This window comes from Synchiropus splendidus, chromosome 4, assembly GCF_027744825.2.
Source record: "Synchiropus splendidus isolate RoL2022-P1 chromosome 4, RoL_Sspl_1.0, whole genome shotgun sequence".
In the NCBI taxonomy this organism is placed as follows: domain Eukaryota; kingdom Metazoa; phylum Chordata; class Actinopteri; order Syngnathiformes; family Callionymidae; genus Synchiropus; species Synchiropus splendidus.
This window is the reverse complement of record NC_071337.1, coordinates 22,380,797-22,399,514: the sequence shown is the minus strand read 5'-3', so window position 1 is coordinate 22,399,514 and position 18,718 is coordinate 22,380,797. Positions and strand designations below refer to the sequence as shown.

At 42.1% G+C, this 18,718-nt stretch overlaps 2 protein-coding genes across 2 annotated transcripts; one reads left to right on the top strand and one right to left on the bottom strand.

The window, feature by feature from the left end:
* The first annotated feature begins 5,311 nt into the window (after positions 1-5,311).
* On the top strand, positions 5,312-8,159 carry LOC128757200 (NXPE family member 3-like). Its single transcript, XM_053862306.1, has 6 exons — positions 5,312-5,371; positions 6,083-6,562; positions 6,633-6,925; positions 7,014-7,084; positions 7,207-7,413; positions 7,482-8,159. The coding sequence occupies exons 1-6, from the start codon at positions 5,312-5,314 to the stop codon at positions 8,039-8,041; spliced, it is 1,671 nt and encodes a 556-aa protein (XP_053718281.1). The 3' UTR covers positions 8,042-8,159.
* A 1,408-nt stretch (positions 8,160-9,567) lies between these two features.
* LOC128757414 (NXPE family member 3-like) lies at positions 9,568-18,221 on the bottom strand. Its single transcript, XM_053862687.1, has 7 exons — positions 18,139-18,221; positions 14,195-14,331; positions 12,724-13,200; positions 12,358-12,653; positions 11,976-12,046; positions 11,315-11,512; positions 9,568-11,245 (listed from the first exon to the last, which is right to left on the bottom strand). Exons 2-7 carry the CDS (start codon positions 14,303-14,305, stop codon positions 10,677-10,679), a joined length of 1,722 nt encoding a protein of 573 aa, XP_053718662.1. The 5' UTR covers positions 14,306-14,331; positions 18,139-18,221; the 3' UTR covers positions 9,568-10,676.
* Between the last annotated feature and the right edge of the window lie 497 nt (positions 18,222-18,718).

Genomic DNA, 18,718 nt, shown 5'->3' with positions numbered 1-18,718 from the left:
CTGCCTCATAGCAATGCTCATAGTGAGCGCGTTTTTAGTATTGCGAGGAGAATACACACAGAGTATCGAAAGACCATGAGAACGGACACTGTGACAATTTCTGCTTCAAAGTGAAACCTTCTCTGGAACAGACCAAGTCTGCAAAATCATGCACGTCGGCATACAACAAGCAGCTCTGATGTCTACACTAGTGTGCTTTATATAAGGGTGTGGATGTGAAAAAAATAACTGGAAGACACTATGGAAGAATTATTTATTTTAAAACATGTTGCACATGGTAAATGTAATGCAAGAGCTTTTATATATCTTATCTTGGTTATCATTTTCCAGTACATTGTCTGTTTTGCTGTGATGTAAATAGTAATAATAAATAAATTGTGCTTGTAAGGTTTCTGTTCAATTTATAAGGGGAATTGCACCGATTTATAAGGGGCGTTATTGGCAGAGGTTGACAGGTATGGGTTCTTGAGGTGGTGGAGGTCGAAATCAGGTATGATACCCCCACAGTTCATACAACCAAACAGTTCTGAGGGAGAACCGCTTCATAATGTTGGTTTCTGTCAACTGTCAACTGTGTCATCACAATGAATGTTTCTGCTTCGAGGTTCTGCGCCTGTCCTTCACAGCCGTATCTATGTAATTTGTCTCCCCATTCTGGCTGAATTGCACACTGCAGGTCTGCCCACTTCAGTTATTTCAGTGCACCTGCTTCACTGTGGAGGGATGTCTCTGCCATCGAGTTTTGCACTGTTTGTGCTACTGATAAAGAAGTTATTCACAGGAATGCTGAATGAGGGAGTGTGGCTGAGTGTGTGTGAGAATTTGAAGTTGCAGGTGGACTACAATGGAGGGAGTGAACCACACTGGAGGAACAAACATTGTAACTCATCAGAGAGGAGAGGAGAAGAAAAACACTGCACCTTTGTCTTTATTATTACAGTATTATACAGTGTTGTAAAGGACGGTGGGGCACCGCCACAGCTTACATGAGAGTCCATGAGATGAACATGAGGGTTTTCAGTAGGTTTTTCACAGAACAATTCCGTTAGAAACATCACAATGATTGAGGTCCGTTGCTCGCGGAACTGTTGTTGTTGTGGATTCCAGCCGGACATGTGAAGGAGACGGACCCTGATGACGGCTGCATCTTATAGGTTTATTTCTCATAACTCAAAGATAGCGGTTTGTTGTCACCTAATCAGTAAATGTTCCAACTTTCCTCTTTGCTTCATTCTGAAACGTGCTGTCAAAATAAAGTTTTATCATCTGGGTCCGTCGGTCCGGCAGCTGCCTCCGCCTCTCACTGGATCCTGCCTCTCCTCACTGGCTGTATGACGGAGCTCCATCTCTGATGTTGAATGATAGATGCTTCGAGAGTTGCCTTTGCAAGTATAAGCTGGACAGTGTTGTGTATATTACTTTCTGTGATTATGTTTTCCGCTGTTTCGTCACGGTCTCTGCTCATAAACAAACGTGGGATGGGGGGCGGGACCGGAGAACCAGCGTTACGACAGCATGCAATTACACTTATTTACCTGTGGCGCGGCCAAGACACTACTACAGCTGCTTTAAGAAGAACAACGCAATTACACAGGTGGTTACAAGAACGGGCTTGGGGAGAGACGCGACAAGCCAGACAAAGGAAACGGAAAACGCAACAGTACTTTCATAATAAAACCAACCAATATAACCAGCGACTAACAAATCAAACTTAACATAAGTGACGCCGTGTCACAAGGTTTGTCATCATAGCTGCCATTGCCATCTTTTTTTCTCCATGGTCCTAATGTGCAGTCGAAAGGTTTGAATAAAAGAAAAAGAAAGGTTTCCAATACAACGTGGAAATGTCAATCGTGTCAGCCAATCAGTTCTGTCGCAAAACATGACGCGCAGTTCGGCAAACACAGAAGTGGTCGGGCGGATTCAGTAAAGGTTAAAACTCCCCTACGAATATGTGCGTAGGCCTCTAACAGCCATTGCTATTGGTAAATGCACATCGAGGCACTGACCTCGGCCTGAGACACAGCCCAGCACCCGCTTTGCTGTAGACAAGGCCAGAGGCAAAATTGGGTTAAGAGTCAGATCCTCCTAGGAAGATTCCGCCCTGGTGTCCCACCGTAATGGCAGCCGCACGTTCAGCGTAAAAGCCGGCGTGAAGCATTTAGTCTCACACCTGTTCACAAAGACGTGCCACCTAGTGGAACAAGACCTGCTAGTGGCTGGAGCCCGAGCGCTCTGTACCATTCAAACAACCGCATCTGACAATCCTATGTCAAGCACGTCCGCAACCTCTGGCGTGAGACCCCACTCGCCCACGAGAGCGCCTCCTCTGGACATCCTGTCTGCGCCCAGGTTTAGCACACCTGGGAGGTGGCTCGCTCTTAGCTACAACAGGCGGTGGAGTTGTCTAACCTTACCATCACGTGATGTCCCGTCAGCCATGGTACAAAGTGAAGCAAAACCTTCTCCACCGCCATCAACTCCAACAGACTGATATGTGGTGTGGAATTGTAGCATTCTCCTCCCACGCTGTCCTCATCCAGGGCGCCTTTCCAGGTGGGATGCATCTGTCAAGACGTGCGTGTATCGCTGGATGTAGCCCATAGGCACTCTTCCCTTAAGATACACTCTGGACTCCCAGAACACCATGTCCAGGCGAGCTTGAGCCAGCTGTTCCTGTCCCAGCCCAAGTGGGGACAGTGGCGTGTTTCACAACTGGATGTGCCTCTGACATGAGACCTAAGAGTGTCATCACCTTGCTGGCTCTCACCTGGTGCGCACTCCTCATCATGGATCATCCGAGGAGGATCCCCTGGTTGTGCGGAGGTTGTAGGATACAAGTCACTCTTCTGGAGGTTGAAACCTGGGTTGAAACCCAGACGTCTGATGTGATTCAGCACCCTCCTCGTATGCTCGAGTGCCTCTTCCCTGGATGTCGCCAGAATGAGCCAGTCGTCTAGGTAGGTCAAGGTCTACAGACTTGAGCTTCTGAGAGGCTCCAAAGTTGTGTCTACCACCTTGGAGAAGGTCAGAAGAGCGAAGAAACACCTCAACAGGAATCGGTTGAATTGAAAGTTACTACACCCTACCACGAGTCTCAGCTTACGTCTGTGACACGGGAGGATGGAAACAGTCAGGTCCACCAACGTCTGATGGTTATCCAAGCTCCGAGACTGACCGACCGTGGCTCCACCCCCGTCAACAGTAGTAGTCACGTGATCATGTAATACCTGAGCTGTTTGTCGACAGAGCATGTCTGGGATCACACCCAGAGCTCCCAGGAGCGCATGAGACAAAATGGCCGCGCACAGTCACTTTATCAGTAGGACAAGGCGCCGGCAAAAGCATCCGGCTAGCTGTTAGCCTGGCTCTTTTGCTAGTTAGCCTGGCCAGGAGACTGAGTTCTCTTGATTATTATTATTAATAATCATTATTATATCCCTCCCTAGTGATGCTTCACTGTACTGAACTGAACTAGGCAGACCTGCAGTGTGCAATTCAGCCAGAAGGGGGAGACAAATTACACAGATACGGCTGTGAAGGACAGGCGCAGAACCTCGAAGCAGAAACATGAAGCATATTCACTGTGATGGTACAGTGATGGACAGAAGTGGGCGTTCGCTTCAGAACAGGACGGTGCTGAGAGAGTCCGCAGCCAGGGGCATCTGAACAGACACGTTTTGTTGCTTCACCTGCAGGATTTATTTTAGTTCATTGTCTTTGAGAAACTGTTGGGAGTTGAACTTTAGTGATGTAAAGAGAGTCATATTCACTTTAGAGCCATATTACTGGCCACTGTCAACCTGTTGAATTGGACTCCTGTGGCTGAGATGCTCGTCCCGCTGCATCAGCATCACAGCGGGGAGCTCAGAAACCAACATTAGGATGCGGTATACGAACGTGTGGAACAAATAACTGAGGATATGATCTTTGGGTTTGAACAGGTCACTGGTGCTCAGCGCGTGTTCGCTCCTTCCCTGAGGTGGTCAAGCAGGACTTGCTCAGCCCCAATCCCGCATCCCTGGAGGCGTTTGTCATGTTTAAGGAGACACCCGGAGAGACCGCGTCCTCAGTCCGCAGTCACCGATGAAGCAAAAGACAGAATCCAGAAGGAGCCAAAGCCTTCGATAGCGCTCGCAGAATAGAAACCAGGTATGTTGCAGTATGATTCCCTTTCGGTGAGACTATAAATTGTTTATGCGTGTTCATAACTAAATAATACACATCGGCCAAATTGGTCACGTTTTCAACGTTATTGAGTGATAACAACGCACCAACATTTTTAAATCAGAAAAACAGAAGTATTTTGAGTTTCCTTAAAATTGTGCGTAATTGTACGATTAAATATCAACATCGATTATTAACAAAGTTAATTATTTAAGCCAACAAAATTTGATAACTATATAAACTATAATTACCAGATATTTAATGAAATACACAAACTTTATTTGATGATGCCTTCATACTCAACAAGTAGAAGTTTAGCCTTTTGAAACAGTTTCAAATATAAAACAATATCATTTCGCAAAAATAGCCAAATAAAATTGCTAAATTATATATGAATAATTAATCATATAAAAAATACTATTAAATATAACAATTTTAATCAGTGTTCAGGAGATTTATCTGGATTGTAAAAAATATTTAAAATATATATTTTTTTAATTGTTTGTTTTTTGTTTCTTTTTTAAATTGTAAAAGTTATCAACGGTCTTGGTGGGAAAGATAAATATATGAGCCCCATTTTTAATTGCACTTAGACAATAAACATTTAAAAAAAAATAAGGGAAAGATTGCGTGTGATTGGCATACGTTGGTCTTGTGTTCATAGACAAGTACTGTATTATTATCATCAGAATATTATCTCCCACCAAAAGATTTTTTTTTTTTTAAATAAAAGAGATCACTGTTCTGGTAACTATTTTCTGGCTTCTTTTTTTGTCAAAACCGTTTTATGACATGTAATACATAATACATTACATGATTAGCCAGACAAAGTATATGCTAAAACCTGCTCAGCTGGAATTACAACATGGTTTAAATTCCAGTGTTTTGTTGGCTTTTCACTTGAAGTTAGCTATACATCAAGCACTGAGATCATCCAAACATGCTTCTACGGTCTAAACGTAGAGTTCTACTGACTTACTTCAGACCAGGAGTCTCTATGTTGTACATTTTTCAGTACCTCGGAATCTTCACACTAATTTCTCATGGTGATGAATTACTGTCTCCACAGACCGACCTCGGAAAGTGACCTGTGGCCCCTATAATGAGGGCAGCTCATAGAAGCTTTAAAAAATGTGTGGTCGCGATGCTCATCACGGTCATCGTCGTCACTGCTTTTCTGATGCACTATGTGGAAGACCTGAAGGTGAGAAGTAATGGTATCAACCGTATTGTTACAGATTAGAAGTGAAATAAACATAGTTACAGTTACTGGAAACATTCACACATTGTGTCTTGATCTTGGTATGGATTCCCCCAGAATAAATGAAGGCACTATCTGTCGATCTGAGGACAGCATCTGTTTGTTGAAATGCAATTCAATGTTAACATTATTTTTTTCACAAAAACTCCATTCAACCAAAAATAAATAATTAATAAACACACATTAAACTGATGCAGTGCTAATTTAATTGTGCTGACTTGTGGAATGTGAGAGAATTACTGAAATTGATAGGTTTCCCTCAGATTTACTCAATTATTTAACTCATTGTAAATAAACCGATCATATATGTAACATTCCATTATTTTTTTCATATTCACTCAATGATTTTAACAGCAAAAAAAACATCCAAAATTGGTTTGGAGTTGCTCCAAGATATTACATGGTTTTAACAAATCTGGATTACAGCCCTGCTAACATCACTGGCTTTGCATCACCCATGAGATCCTTGGCGGAGGGATGTGCTGTCACACACTTTTCTGTTTTGAGTAAATGAACTTCTCTTGGTGCTTGTAGAAATCCTACGACATAGTTTATTATGACGAAAAGTCAATACATGACAGCATAATATAAAGACGCACTTCGACTCAAACCTCACGGACTACTGCTAAAATCTCCCTGTGACTGTCTTCTCAGAATCGGCGGAGGATGATACTCCAGAGGACCTTCCGGGTTTATAAAAAAAGCCGCTCTTCATTATTTTTGCAAAACAACGTGATAGTGCCTCTAGAGGACAACCATTTTTGCCGCTTCCCGCCTGTTTCGTCTGAGGATGCTCTGGAGCAGCATCTCCTACAGGAGTCCCTTGCATGGCCTGAAACTCCTGCATTATCAGCGGACTTTTCCCTACTTAAAACCACCTGTCCCCGCCGTAGCACATTCACCATTCTTCCTAAAGATGACGGGGAGCAGTGGCACGTCGGGGATCAACTGGAAGTTTCAATAAAAATGTATGACTTTCGAGGCATTCCGAGGAAGACTGGAGGGGATTTCCTCATTGCCCGACTCCACAACCCTTTCCTTCTTGCTGGTGTTGTTGGACAGATTACAGATCATCACGATGGCTCCTACTCTGCTGTGTTTCCTTTATTGTGGAGCGGAAATGCGGCAGTTGAGGTGAGAAGAGAAATATATGAACAAAACAAAGCTGATGTTCATGTACTAGTTGTGCTTCTCGCTCTCTCAGGTCACGCTAGTTCACCCCAGTGACGGTGTCTCAGTGCTGCGCAAACTGAACGAGGAAAGTCCAGACAGAATAAAATTTGTTAGCATTTTCCAGAAGGGCAGGCTCTCTGTGAGAACCACGTGTAACGTTTGTCTGCGTCCTACCAAGAGGCAGATCTGCAACTTCACAGATGTTCAAACAGGAGAGCCGTGGTTCTGCTACAAGCCAGGAAAGCTGCAATGTGACACCAGAGTTGTCCATACCAAGAGGAGCAGTGCGATTAAGATTGGACCATATGAGACACTCTTTCACAAGTAAGCACCGATTTTATCATCTTGCATGTGGTTTTTGTCCTCCTAAGAGGCAGCAGGTGATCCATTTGTAAATCATTTTCCTCCTCAGTAAAACCAACATGAAAATTCCAATCCCTCCATCAGGACCAGGAAGCGTAAACGTGTTGCCAGTTGATAAAGGTGAACAACTTCTCTCTGTTTTCAGTAAAGAGAAGAGAAATTAACAATTGAAAAAAATAGTTTTAAAGTGTCTTTTGGATACAATAGATCACAAAGAAGGACATTCTCTTTATTTGTTTCAGATGATCAAGAGGCGAAGAACAAAATTAGAAGTTCTGGAGTGGCTGGTTATTATTACCGAGACGTCTGGCACGCTGTGAGCGGCTCCAGAGTTCAGCGTTTCAGCACTCCTGATGAAATCAGCAGTTGTCTTCAGGGGAAAGAGCTTCACCTCTACGGGGACTCTACAATCAGGCAGTGGTACGAGTACCTCAATGAAAGTCTGCCAGGTAAAAAACTATTTCATGATGGACCCTTTGCAACTATGATTTCACCTTCCACCTCATTTTCTCCACAGATCTGAAGGAGTTTGATTTACACAGCCTCAAACAAATCGGACCTTTTATGGCCTTTGATTATAAAAAAAACATTTACGTGAACTTTCAATGTCATGGCCCACCGATCCGTTTTGCTCAAGTCCCTGTCGCTCAGCTTAGTTATATCGCAAACAAGCTGGACACAGTGGTCGGAGGAGCGAACACGGTCGTTGTCATTGGCATCTGGTCTCACTTTAGTACTTTCCCCGTTGAGATTTACATACGACGGCTGCAGACCATCCGCAAGGCTGTGGTTCGCCTGCTAGCGAGAGCTCCCGCTACGCTGGTCGTCATCCGGACCTCAAACCTGAAACAACTATCCATTTTTGAAACAGTGACCAACAGTGACTTTTACACCATGGAGCGGGACAAGATCCTCAGAGCAGTGTTCAAAGACGTGAATGTCCGCTGGGTGGATGCCTGGGAGATGACGTTGGCCCACTATCTACCACATGAACTTCATCCCCAAACTCCTATTGTTAAAAACATGATCGATGTCCTCCTGTCCCACATTTGTCCTCTGAAAAGACGCAAAATATGAATGTACTATCAACTTGGATCATGTATACAAGTACCATGATTAGCTGTCATTAACCCATCCTTTGTTGCTACACATCTCTTTACATGATAATAATTAAACTGTCCGTGGGAAACTGGGAAAATTCTTTTTCTATTCTGCATGGTAGTAGGACCTCACGTCATGAGTTACAATACTATTGGACCCCGACTGAACACAGCCATGCGTTACCAAAGCTGAAATGATTTGAAACTTTAACAGTAGAGAATGTGCCTTGCCCGTCGAAAACACTTTCATTCTCCAGCTACGCCCATCTCTGCCGTGATCGGTCAGTAGGAAACCTGTAGTCTACTGCCGTTGTGGGTAGATCATTCTCTCATCTTCTCAGATTTTTGTTGATTTATTTCCATTTGCAGTCAAGAAAAGGCAGAAGCCATCTGTTGTAATTCACCATTGATGCCTACTTAATGTGACAGAACCACGTCTATCGAAAATATGGCCATGACTACAACCAAGCCGATTTACAGGCATCTAAGCAAGAAAGGCAGGCGACAGAACAGAGAGACCGTTCAAAAGAGCTAAACAGATAAACAAGGTCAATATTTGGTAGACGGCGCTCTTCAGTTGCAACCAGTGACTTCGGTTACACAAATGTGGGCACTCGCCAGGAGCAGTCCTACGTAGAGGTGAGCGCAACGTGTTTTTTGCAACGAGTGCAAAAAAAGAATTTGCCATCAATCATATCACACTGTGGAGTGCTGGCAAACTGGTGACCACTATAGCTTCAACACCCGTCAGTTCAACTGACGTCTGCAGTTGGGACACAACTCAGTCGTGCAGTGATTGCAGTCATGCACCATGGCGAGCAGTGAAAGCTCTGCATGTGCAAGCATTGAACTTTCACTCTCGACTGTGCGTTACATCACTGCAAGCACCAAAGCGTTGCATAAAAATTTGTGGCAGCCCTGCTAGTTTGCAGGTCACGACAGTAGACACTTGTTTGTGTACGAGTGAAAAATGTATGAACTAATTCAGTCCAATTATTCAGCAGAAAAGTGAGTTTTTATTGTAACTATGGCAGATCTGTCCACTTTCTTTTCCCCTCCTCTGACTCGAGACGAGGAGTCTCAAACTGAGAGCCACTAGTTGTCCAATTATAGCATGGGTGTGGCCCCAACAGGACACTAAAAGTTGAACTTTAATCCCTGAACTGAAGGTGCATAAATCCTTATGCTTTAAATCCGCCTCCTATTGCTTGATTTCAAAACAAACAAGTTCCTCACCGTTTATCTAGTCCTCTCAATGGCTTTATTTGAATGTTAACAGTGGAACACAGTGACCAATGATGATGATTGTGAACACAAAAACAGAATTTTATTTATGTATTTATTTTATTGTGATAAATACATCCATGTGATAGATACATAAAAATACATGTCAGACTACTGTTGCCCCGTGGTTCGCTTAGCACATCACCAATGCATTCATAATTCTATAAAATGTAAAAGTGCAAATGAAGCTCTTTCACAATTTTTGTCATGTATGGATTTGATAATTATATGCTAAGGTAATTTGTATTGAATATAATAAAAATATGTGTGGAATATTTGGGTAATCTGCAGTATATGAAGTAAACAGATGTTTGATAGTGAAGATAAGTAAATGAGAGTGAAATTACATATTTGATGGCGCTGGATATTGAAGAACTTGAAGCACCTTTTATAGATATGTATTATGCATACAGTATACATTGTGGTGTCACTCGGTGCATGGTGGTTTTATGGGAAATAGCCTGTCTTGTGGGTGATCACGTGAAATGATTAAAATGTATATAAATTGCTGCTTGGACAAATAATTTCTTACTTGTTTCAAGTACAGTTCATATGTATGAGTGTTTTTGCAGTGCGTGTATCTTCCTCTCGCTGTGTCCGCATTGCTTCTTTTATTCACTGAATAAAATTACATGTAAACTCATATAAACATGACAGAACTACTTGCATTTTGTGATATACCTTTATCCTCCCCATTTGCCAGGGTTTACTAAAAAGAATGGAGGAAAGAAACATGTCCAAACAGTGGTCGTATTTACCTCGAAGGAGAACAAAACAATGAACATCAACATGAAGTGACTTTCCTAAACACAATTAGTGATTAGTGATACCTGAGGCTTGAATTCAGTGTCACACTCAAAGAGTGATTTCCCTTAAAAAAAAAAAAATAATAAAGTCGATCATTCATGCATCTATTAATTGACCCTCCATTTCAAATTGGAATCTTTGTGCTATCATATGACAGGTGCACATCAACAACAACCTGGGGTTTATCAACTATTGGTTCTTAAAGGTGCCTTCAAAAGTCAACTGCCAGTGAGGGACATTGCATGTGTCACGGAGGACGTCTGAGCAAGTTGGATTTGGGTCCAAGGCATCAGCTTATCGCAGCGAGGCAAAACTTCTGCCTCAACATTGGACACAAAGGTCCACCTGGCATTGAAGTACCCTCATGATCCCCCTTCATGAATCACATCTCTCTAAATGTTGCTTGGTAATGGATTGGAATGCCTTACAGCACAGCTGTCCACTGCAGGCTCTTTCAGACTGTCCTCTAGTGGCATTACCTGCTGTTTCAGGGTTTCATGACTCGAGACAGGAAGTTGATTTTACATTCTGCGTCGGCCATATCGCCTCAGAGGACAAACGTAGGATAACAGGACGTCAATCATATTTTTGACGATGGGGGCTTGAGGATGAAGGTCATGTTGAAGATAGTGAGCCAAGGTCATCTCCCAGGCATCCACCCAGCGGACATTCACATGCTTGAACATAGCCCTGAGGATCTTGTCCCGCTCCACTGAGTACCAGTCACTTCCTACCCATGTTACTAAAGGCGTCTGGCTCTTAAAGTTCGCTGTCCGAATGACAACTGTTGTTTTCGGGGATCTGGTGAGCAGTCGAATCACAGCCTGGCGGATGCTTTGCAGACGTCGGATGTAAATCCTTATGGGGAACGCTCCAAGGTGACCCCAGACACCAATAACCACAACTGTGTTTGGTCCCCCGACAATTTCATCCAGTTCATTCGCGATGTAGTGAAGCTGAGCAACAGGGATGTTGGGGAAGTTGATGGGCGGCCCGTGGATACTGAACTTCACCATGATGTTCCTTTGATAATCCAAGGCCAGCAGAGGTCCTGTAAACTGACTTGTGTGCAAGTCAAACTGCTTCAGCCCTAAAAAAAAAAGAAGGAAAGGAAAATCACAAAGCTGTTTTTCTTGTATTTAATTGTAATTTTCATCACCTGGTACTTTTTCGATGAAGTATGTGTACCACTGCCTAATGGTAGAGTCCCCAAACAGGTGGAGCACTTTTCCCTGCAGACACTGGCTGATGGAAACCGGCGTGTCAAAATGTCGAGTTGGGGTTCCACTCAAAGATTTCCAAAGGCCTTGGTAATAAAATCCAGACATTCCTAAATCCAGACTTTGGTCTTTTGTATCTTGTGGATAAAGAAGAACATATATGTCAGAAGTGCTCAACCACTTGATTATGATCCCCGACCCCAACTGTGGAGGACTGTGCAAGAAGTGGTCGTGACAACAGAATGAAATCACTCCACTCTATGCCTTGCAGTTGTGTGCAGCTGCCTGGAAAGATGAAGTGGAAGTTACAACAAGCTCCGAACTCTAACACCTGAACTTTTCACTCATTTCCATGGATACTGAGGCACGATCCACAATCGAAAGGTAGTCTGCAATTGTTGCAAATGTAGACTTGGGTTTGACAAGCGCCAGATGCACATTTATCTAACACATTGTCATACGATTGTTTTTGGCACCATGACTAGCCACGCCATCCTCCAATTTGATGAATCTACAAAACGCTGCAAGTGGCATAACCACCATGTTTCTTATATTAACCGATGCAAATAGCCGTTATTGAGTTAGTGATGCTGTCATTACCTCTTTTCACAGGCAACACGTTCACACTCTCGGGCCCTGACGCAGGTACAGCCACTTTCAGGTTGGTCCCACTGGGAGGAAAAAACACGTCAAAATGGCATAGACTCATCTCTCAGACCGATAACGTGTCAAATTAGCCTGTGCATTGTCTGGTCACAGAAGTGAGCGCTCATGGAATGTGTGAGACCAAAACTGAAAAAAAAAAATCACCCAGCCTTATCAAGCACTAATAATACACACAGATTTCTTTATCTATCAAATGAACAACTCCAGAAAGAATCTTGAGAAACGAGAAACAACATTGTCAAAGAGTGACAGTGTAAAACCTGCAAGGCTATTCTCTTCATTGTATTTCAGGGAGACGCAGCTCACAAAATCATACCTTTGAAACAGCACCTTCTCATTGAGACCAAATTGCTCTGCAAATGCCATCTTGTTGTGAAGTATTCTATCACTGCAGTCCAGCTTCTTCGGCTTGTAGCAGAACCAGGTCTCACCGGTCCTGACGTCAGTGAAGTCACATACGGGCCCCTCAGTGGGACGCAGGCAAACATTGCACACTGTTGTTTCAGAGACTCTGCCTTTACGGAAAACACCTCTGAAGTTCACTCGGTCTGGCAGTTCTCTGGCAACTCTGCACAGCACTGTGATGGCTTCGCTAGGATGGACCAGTTTCACCTGAGGCAGATTGGTGGGGAGAGGAACTGGTTACTTCATTTTTCTCATTCTTTGTGAATTTAAATCTCACCTCGACGGCTGCCTTTCCATCCCAGAGAAGCGGAAACACAGCAGAGTAGGAGCCGTTGAGATGATCGACAACCCGCCCAGCAACACCAGCGAGTAGAACTGGGTTGTGGAGTCGAGCTATTAAAAAGTCACCTCCTGTGGTTTTAGGATTTCCTTGAAAATCCAGCATGTTTATCATAACTTCAAGTTGGTCACCGACATGCCACAGTTGCTCTCCATGTCTGGGCAAAATGGTAAATGAGCTGCCAGCAGGGCTGCTGGTTTGTTGGATGGAAAATGGATCAGGTAATGATGGAGTTTGAGGCCAAGCATAAGATTCTAGTAGCACACGCTCTTCAACTTCTTCTTTATGTGAAAGAGCACGGAACTTGCAGAAGTCGTCTTCTGTTAGAGTAGCAGTTCCATTTTTTTCCTGATGTAATGACTTGGTAGGGTCCTCTTCATTCTGGGTCAGTGGAAGTACGTTTCCCCATAAAACCTAAACACACACACATGGACAGAGATTTGATGATAAAAATTGAATTTAAATGGAGACTGAATAAAATAATATAGTTGTCTTTTGCACATGAACTCTTCCCCAAGAGCCTAGTGGGTGACAAAACAACACCATATACATCACCTCGAGACTCACGCAACATACCTTTCTATATAGATCCGAGCTTAAAGACCTGGTCTACAGTTTCACTTCCCCCATGGAATACATTTCAGCTACATTTACACAGACAATGGAAATTTAATCTCAACCCAACCACATAACTCTGCCTCTTCATGAGTTGTGGTTTCAAGTGATTTCAAAAGCATCATGAATACATGTCAAAAACGACACAGCAAACACAATAGCGTGTCATATGTGAGTGTTCATTGGTGTCATTTTGAAGAAACTTTGCATGACATGACAAGGTATAGGTTTTTCGTGACAATGTTTAACCTTCTTGTTTACGTTTTACATTATGTACAATTAAAAATCTAATTATTTAAAGGTTTATAGTTAATTTATCGTGATCATCCATATTCTAATATTGGACACCAGTCAATTAAAGTTACACATGACATTTATTAATGATTTTATTCAGAAATTTCAAAATGCTTTCAGTCCATCTGGACAATCTCATCCAGACTTATGACATTTCATGTGTTGCACTTGGAATAGGTGCAAAGAAAAATCTCCCTGAAAAAGAAACGTTATATGCATATCAATGCGTATCAAATATGAATGCGTTATTTGGATGGATTTTTGCTGGTACTTAACTACTCAAAATGAACAGAGTAAAGTCGTAGCCCTAATATATAAAGGAACATCTCAACCATTAACAGTGAAAGTGAAGAATAAATGTAGGTGCAGTTTGAGTGGCACGCCCTCTAACAGAGTAACCAATAACTAAAATGTGCCCCTTCATGCCATGCAGGAGTGAAATTCAACTGTTAAGGTCAGTTCAACTCATTTAGAGAAGAGTCAATTCAGATGTCCTCACCCTCTTTTCGTCCAAGTAGATTGACAGAAAAACCGTGGCAATGCACGCGAAGAAAATTGTGAATGTAGCACGCCTTTTGAACGTGGGCTTCTCCAACTGCGTGGCCTTCATGATCCAGATCGTTCCCAGCGGCCGGTCTGTAAATACAAGGACATTGTTTTAGAAATGCTTTAGATTTCAGCATTAACTTCTTTCCTTGTTAGGTAAAATCACTGCATACTAAACATGTTAATACTGTAGGTTTGAGTCGTCTATTAAAGCTAACTGGAAGCTCAAGTCATGTCTAGGCAAACACAAGGCCGGAGACTGGGCCGCCTCTTCCGTACCTATTTACAGTGATCACTGAGAAAATTCCATCCGTACGTGCTCATCAAACTGTGCATGCATAGGTGTGGCACCAAAAAATGCTGCAAATGACAATGTATAGCAAGACATTTATTAAAGATGAGATCATGCTGCTTTTCAAACTGTCTGCTTTGCCTTCTTTATACAGTCCATGGCCACCTCAGCACGCTGCCTTCCATCATATACACTTAAGCCCAAAATTATTCATTCCCCTGTCAAAAACAATGTATTCCTTGTTTTTCTTTCAGTTACACATTAGTATTTCACCTTAGATTTGACATAAATAATATATGTGGGCAAGTCTGGAACCATGACCAGTCATGTTATGTGAGCTAACTCTGTGCAAGGTGTTAAACGTCAACAACAAAGTCACTCTTTCGAAAGGTTTTTGAGACATTTTTAAACTTTAAGTGAATATACCTTAACAAATACAACTGTTTAAAAGTGTGTGTCATGGCAAGGATCCAAGAGAGCCGATTGTCTCTGGCCCTCTTTTGACATCAGGGCCGAGACTTGCTGCCTGTACATACAGATGTAGGTGTTGCCGTGTATTTCGTTTCCACCATATAATTGATTGATTTATGCTGGAAATCTGAAATTAAGGATATATTTCCTTTATTGCTGGAGAGGACAATTAAATGTCCTCATATACCATGACTGTTGTTATGGGTTGTAATGGCAAAAGACAGAAGGACAGGAGAAAAATAATCTAAAATTCAACAAAAATAATTACACCAAGTGTCTTGTTTCATTATCTGTCTATATATATTTCTATATACATTTTATTCCCAATATGGACCATATGAATTGGAAGTGTTCTTGAAGTTTAAATATCTTGGTAACAGAAATAAACTGTCAATAAAATACGTATATAAAAGCATTTTATGACACATTTCAGTCTATATATTTCATTTTGTGATTTTGAGGGACAAGAAATACTGTCATGAGTCATGTTGAATAAAAGAATCGAATGAAATCCAACATTTCAACATAATTATAATAATAATAATAAAAATAAAGTACAAATAAAAGTCTCTCAGTTGTCTTTGTCATGTCGCGATCTGTTCAATACATGTTTAACTAAATAAATTCTGGTAATTTACATTGAATGTATTGAAAGCATGTACAGACGGTTTGGGAAAAAAAGTTCAATGGATATGTTCTCGACCACCATCCGTTCCAGACGGCCGTTCGAGAAGGGATTTGTTCGAAATCTGAATCGATTTTTCCCATTACAAGTAATGGAAAAAGAACTAATGCGTTCCAAGCCTTAAAATAGTCTTTTGTAGGAGTGAATGTAGAGTGTCTGCTGCAGGTGCGCTGTTCGTCTATGTGTGTGGCCGCTGCATGTGGGAGGGGTTGCCGAGTGAGTGACGTCTCTCCAGAAGTGAAGAGGTGCCCGGTGCGTGTCCAGCTCTGAATGTGCGCTTCTGTGCAGTTTGGCTGTGACAAAGTCATAAACCAAGTAACGCTCTGTCCCAGACTCGCCTCATCCCTGTCCCAGCTCCAGCCCACAACAGGACATCAAGAGCTCAGCCTCAGAGGTGGCACCTCCCCTGTGACACTCTACCACGGTCCAGTGCGGAGACAGGAAAGGTTTTACACCTCAATATGAAGAAGAAACAGTCAGTAAATGTAGCTAACGGGACACGTCTGCATAGAGGCTGCGTAATACACAATAACAAAGCGCGTCGTGGGTCAGCTGATCGGTCCGCGCGCGTTATGTTTTTCTGGCTTATCATCTCGAAATTTTTGTTCGAACTCGAATTTCGGGACGTTCGAAAACCAAGGTACCACTGTAATTACTGCCAGAAATGTGGAAAACGGGTTTTATTAACTTCACATCATTATCAGTCACCCAGTGTCTTACAATGACATCACAGCTCTATTAACTGCGCCACACATTTCTGGGGAGCTTTTCAGTGTCTTTTATGCTGAAACATTAGGATACAAGTTATTTTTTTGTTTTTTTTTTTGGATGGGATGCGAGATGGGTGTTCCTCAGTGGACGAACTTAAACCCAATGCCAATGTAGTTTTTGTGAATGGGTTGTGCTTCACCAATCGTGCCGTCGATCGTGCTCAGCAGCATGGTTAGGCCACACTGACTATAGCATCCAGGCCAAGATGGTTGGGTTTATGGGTCATCTTGTGTGGTGCATCCCATTGGGAACATGATTCGAAGTGTTTCTGAATCCATTTCAGGAATTCCAGCAGTCTGCAGCCTCAGGCTGGAAAAACTGGTTCCAATTGTCAAACAATAGAGATTTCAAAGAGATTTTGTGTAGTCACAAAGTGTAAATAAAACATTTTTACTTTAAAAATATACTAAAAGATTAAGAGTGACTGTTAAAGTATAGAAATGCTAGGGATTAGACGAGTGGATTTCCAAAGGGGCCACGTTGTGAGTGGCCGTCGAGACAAAAGGATAGAAGAAAAAGTTTCATATTTAACTCGCATTTTGTGACTAAACCATTAGAAAACAAGGTGAAAATCTAAAAATGTGTACTTAATGATGCTATTTGCTTAAAATATGTTTGATTACATATGATTTCTTTTCATATTAAGGTTCTCAGTATAAAGCACTTTTAGATGGCATTTTTGAGGGACAAGAAATCTTGTTGAATTTGATTCTTTTTCCTTAATACTTAATTTAACATTTCCACATACTTATTACTAGGTACAGGGAAAAACAGATGAAATGGGCTTAAAATAGTCATGAATGTTTTTTTTTCCCACGTCTTCATTAGACTGATGGAGTTTATAACCGAGAATGAGCAGGATGTGAAGTACTGAAGAGGGAAATTGAATTTTACTGGTGTGTGCCCAGGGAGTGAATGTTGCCACTGTAAAACCTCTCGTGCAAATATGTGAAAACGGCGATGATTCATCGGATAACAGCCAAAATATCCATTTTTACTTCACCAGAACTGTGTATTTCATACTAAAAATATATATTTTGCGTGTATTTCATCACCTCAATTTTAGCTACATATTAACATCATTAAATCTTGTTTTTAATTGGTCCATATGAAGTTCCTCGTGTATTGGCATATTTGTTACAGGCTTTTCTTTTTACCTTCAGGGCTTGTTTCACAGTGAAGAGGTTTCTGCTCATCTGGAATCTCTGCTGCATAAAATTCTATTCAGATAGCTTGCAGCAGAGAAACAGGCTGGGGTGTGAGCTGAGGTATGAGTTGACACCGGCCACAGTCGAAAAAGCGAATTTACATGCCACACCAGAGAAAAGTAAACAAAGTCGATGCGGGAAGCAGCTTGAGGTGGAAGTTTACAGCATGCTTTTAAGGTTCAACACTGAATCGACCTGACCGAGGAAATGTTTTGGCAACAGAAAGTCAAATGAAGCGATGACACATTTGTTTTTTTTTTGTTTTTTTAACATTGATTTAATTGTATACATACATGCCCCATGTGTAGTTATTTACTTTCATTAAAATGAAAGAGTTAAAGCTGTGGGAAAGTCAAAGACTATGTTTCAAGAATTTAAGATTGTTTTTGTTACTTGAAGTGAAGTTATTTCAAGTTTCCATGTTGGGAAAACAAGGCAGTGGGTAGAAACAAGGGAACAATGCTCCATACCTGCTATCTGAGTGCTGTCCTCGGTCCTGGCAGAAAATGATTCCAGTCCTCCAGGAGAAACTTCAAATCACTCTAGTTTGCCAGAGTCCATGGTGTCTCTGTCTGCTCTCCGCTGCTCTCGTGCACTGTCGCTGCTTCACATCAAAATTGCCTTTGCCCCACCCTCAGAACAGTAAGGAAGCCACACAGCTTCCTTCCATTAAATTAGATCACACTGGCTACAGTATACAGCAGCATACAAACATTAAAGACGTGAAAATACAACAATTCTATTTTCTTGAATGTTTATGAATTGTTGTAAAATAATACCTTTACAGACACAATTATTCACACCTCAGTCACTCCATTGGTGGCAACCGACACCTACAACAGACTGCCAGAGGTGTGGCTGCCAATGAGCACCAAACTGCCCCTTCAGCCACCACAGGGGCAATATTCACCCGACACAAGGTGAGTGAGGTGTTTCTAGCATTGCATTATCTAGCACTCCTCTTCTCTGCATTTACAATATAATTATTATTTCTCTTATCAGCTGCCTCAGGTGCTTTGTCAAATTCCAGCCTGCTTGAATGAAGTTGGC